The following is a 3,072-nucleotide window of genomic DNA, read 5'->3' as shown; positions in this document are numbered from 1 at the left end:
AAAAGTAACCCTATTTGTTCGTAGTCAAAACATCATATATAGTTTTTGTCATGTAATATTTCAATTACTCAAACGATTTTGAGATATGACAAGAAATATTCCTACTTGGTGAAAACTTTAACCAAGCCTTTTAAGTCGATCAGGGGCTATAAATTGTAGTGTGTAGCATGTATAAATCTTCATTGTCTGACGGCCCTGAACACAAAGGATAAACATTATGTCAATTCCATCAATGACAAGTCCCACCTTGCCAAAGATTTTGATAAGTAAATCAGGTGCTATACATTGTTTGACGATAATCTAGAGTTGTCTTACTCAATTGTCCGTTTGAAGTAGCAGATCAATTTAACGATTTTTAGATAAAAAAAAATCATAACTTGCTGAAAAACCCGTACCGGAAGCAGACGCCGACATCGACTAGTTAAACACCCCTCCTAATTCTTTCAAAAGTAGAGCTAAACTAACATTAAGCTAATGGTAACAAAATGGCTATTCAACTATTACCACACGTGACATTATAACTAAGCATTTTATTATTTGCACAGAACATATGTTGTAAAACAACATGTACGTTTATTTAAGGTCTTAAAGTCAGTTGGTCCACAACGCAATCACCTTGACTGTAGTTCTCACCATTCAAAATGGTGCATTGTCTGTACACTATGGTTTTACGTTTTGTATTAAGATTCTTCTGTAACGATTATAACAGCAAAACATTTTTAAACGTCAATAAATGGCCACTTCAACGCACTTAATTGGACACATAGAGGCCATGTTATCAATCGGAAAAGATATTGTTTTAACTAAAACCGCGTTTGATAATACACTATCCCTCACAAAATACAAATACATTTCGTCAAGAGGCCTCTATATTGTTTTTGAGGAGTTGCAATTACATTTCAAGACTGAATATACTATATGTAAGAAGAAAACATTTACCAAAGGGTTTGTGTTTTCAAGTGTCGGGGTGTTGGTGCTTCTTTTTTTCCCGGATCTGATAACATATATCATGAGCCCTGAAAATTAAATTATAAAAGGATCTTGTTGAGACTTTCTCCAAATTTTCAGAAGTTAATTTGCATTATTTTCTTTATACATTTCTTATCCAAAACCTGCCGATATTGAGAATAAATGTCGAAACACCACTTTTAATATCTTGTCACATAGACAAATTGGAAGGCGGACGAGTGTTTGAAGAACGGTACTGTTTATTTGCTTCTTTTATTTTCCACATTGCACAATTTTTATCGAAATATTAAGGTAGAATATGACCTTTTTGTTACCAAGAAAAAAGAATTCCGTTATAAATATAACATGCGATGATCAGATTGAAGTTGAAATTGAAATTTCTTGCTGAACCATAAAAGCCACATTGAAGGGTTTCTCTTATGACAAGTAAAGCGCTAATATGATAGGAAGGAACACATACTCATATTTATATTGATACTGAATTATCACATAAATGTGGATCTCAGTGATATACAGTCGAACCTCGTTATGTTTTACTTTTTCGGGGCCTAGTGAAATAAGTCGAGATAACGAAAAGTCGACTCATCCGAATCACAAAAAAATATCACCAATCCCAACACGTTTGAGTTGGATTGTCCGATGTTTACATCCACAATTGAACGGTCTTGTTAAATATTTTCGTCGTGAAAACAGCAAACTTATTATTGAAAAATAAAGTGAAACAAAAGAAGAATTATTTGTGTCAAATTTATTTCTTTTGTGTTTATGGTCACTCAAAACACATATAAAACCACAATTGCATACATTCGTATATTGTAAGATTGTATACCGGGTCCTTCTCTGAATTGGTCGACCAGAGCAGTGGAACTAACATTTGACATTTTGAAGTTATTCTTTCTGTTCCCATTCGGGATTGATATCTAATCAATAAAATGTTTTATACAATACAAAAGAGCTTGAGCAATAAATGTCTCTTTAATTAAATACATAAACAAACAACTTTCATTATTCCCACTTACCAATTACATTGTTGCATCCCCCAATTATGACAGTTTGTTATATTGACACGCACGGTATTTTGCGACATGCCGCAAACCGTCATGAATATTTTCACACCTACGTCTCGATCAACAGTTCGACATAAAGAACATTGGAAATGTGTGAAATTCGACCACTGGGACTGAAAAACGAGGTCGACATAGCGAAAAAGTCGAGATAAAAAAATCGACACTAACATATTTATTTTATATAGAATAAGAAGGAATAAATTCGGGACCGGAAAAAAAAGTCGACATAACCGGAAAGTCAACTTATCCGACGTCGACATAGCGAGGTTCGACTGTAAAACCTATTGCAAGCATAGATATGTAATGAGAAATAGCTGCATCTACGGGTGTGTAGCTGTATTGCCTGAGACGTTTTGATATAGTATAAAGTAGTTTTCAAGTGAGACATACCGGGATTGAAAGGGTAACGTTTGTGCTATGTTAATGTAACTTGACAGTCTTTAACACATTTCATATGACAATCAGTTTTGCTGCAGTTGACAACTTATTGAATATATACACAAACATGCCAATACTATTTATACGCATTAATAAGTGAAAGTATTGTGTTATTATCAATCTGATGCGAAATAATGATGTCATTAGTGAGTAGAAATACACAACATATATTACTGCACTGTTATTTCCCGCGCTACATGCATTGTACATTTCATATGTTCATGATGTCATTTCCTGTTAAAACATACTTACCGAATGCCCTAGAACATGTTTTTTCACGCAATCAAGACACAACACCACACTTTACTCGCAAGAATCAGATGGAAAATGTACTTATAATGTATTCCATAAAATCTTCATTAAAAAATACCAAATGTGAAATAATCGTATGACTTGTTATAATATTGCCAATTAAGCATTTTTTCGACAATTGGTTTGTTCACAAACATTTGGAATTATATATTGCTTGACCAAAATAAATATGGCAATGATTTATTTAAAAAAAAATAGGAAATGGCTATATTAAATAGGAAACAAGGTATAGCAAGTGATAAATGAAACATATTCTATGATTGTTCATAACACATCCCAATGATGT

At 33.1% G+C, this 3,072-nt stretch overlaps 1 protein-coding gene across 3 annotated transcripts in view; it reads right to left on the bottom strand.

Annotated features, from left to right (window-relative positions):
* Positions 1–329: 329 nt before the first annotated feature.
* Positions 330–3,072, bottom strand: part of LOC128234552 (uncharacterized) — a 43,487-nt gene continuing 40,744 nt past the window's right edge. The window contains exon 6 of one of the 3 annotated variants that reach the window (XM_052948829.1): positions 330–1,016. In XM_052948829.1, coding sequence (XP_052804789.1) covers positions 868–1,016 — 149 coding nt within the window. In that variant the 3' untranslated portion in view covers positions 330–867. The remainder of the gene's footprint in view (positions 1,017–3,072) is intronic. The other 2 variants (XM_052948830.1, XM_052948828.1) reach the window with 2 other exon arrangements.

Source organism: Mya arenaria, chromosome 5 (assembly GCF_026914265.1).
Source record: "Mya arenaria isolate MELC-2E11 chromosome 5, ASM2691426v1".
Lineage (NCBI taxonomy): Eukaryota > Metazoa > Mollusca > Bivalvia > Myida > Myidae > Mya > Mya arenaria.
Note: the sequence above shows the minus strand (reverse complement) of the source record. Positions and strands in the feature narration are given on the sequence as shown.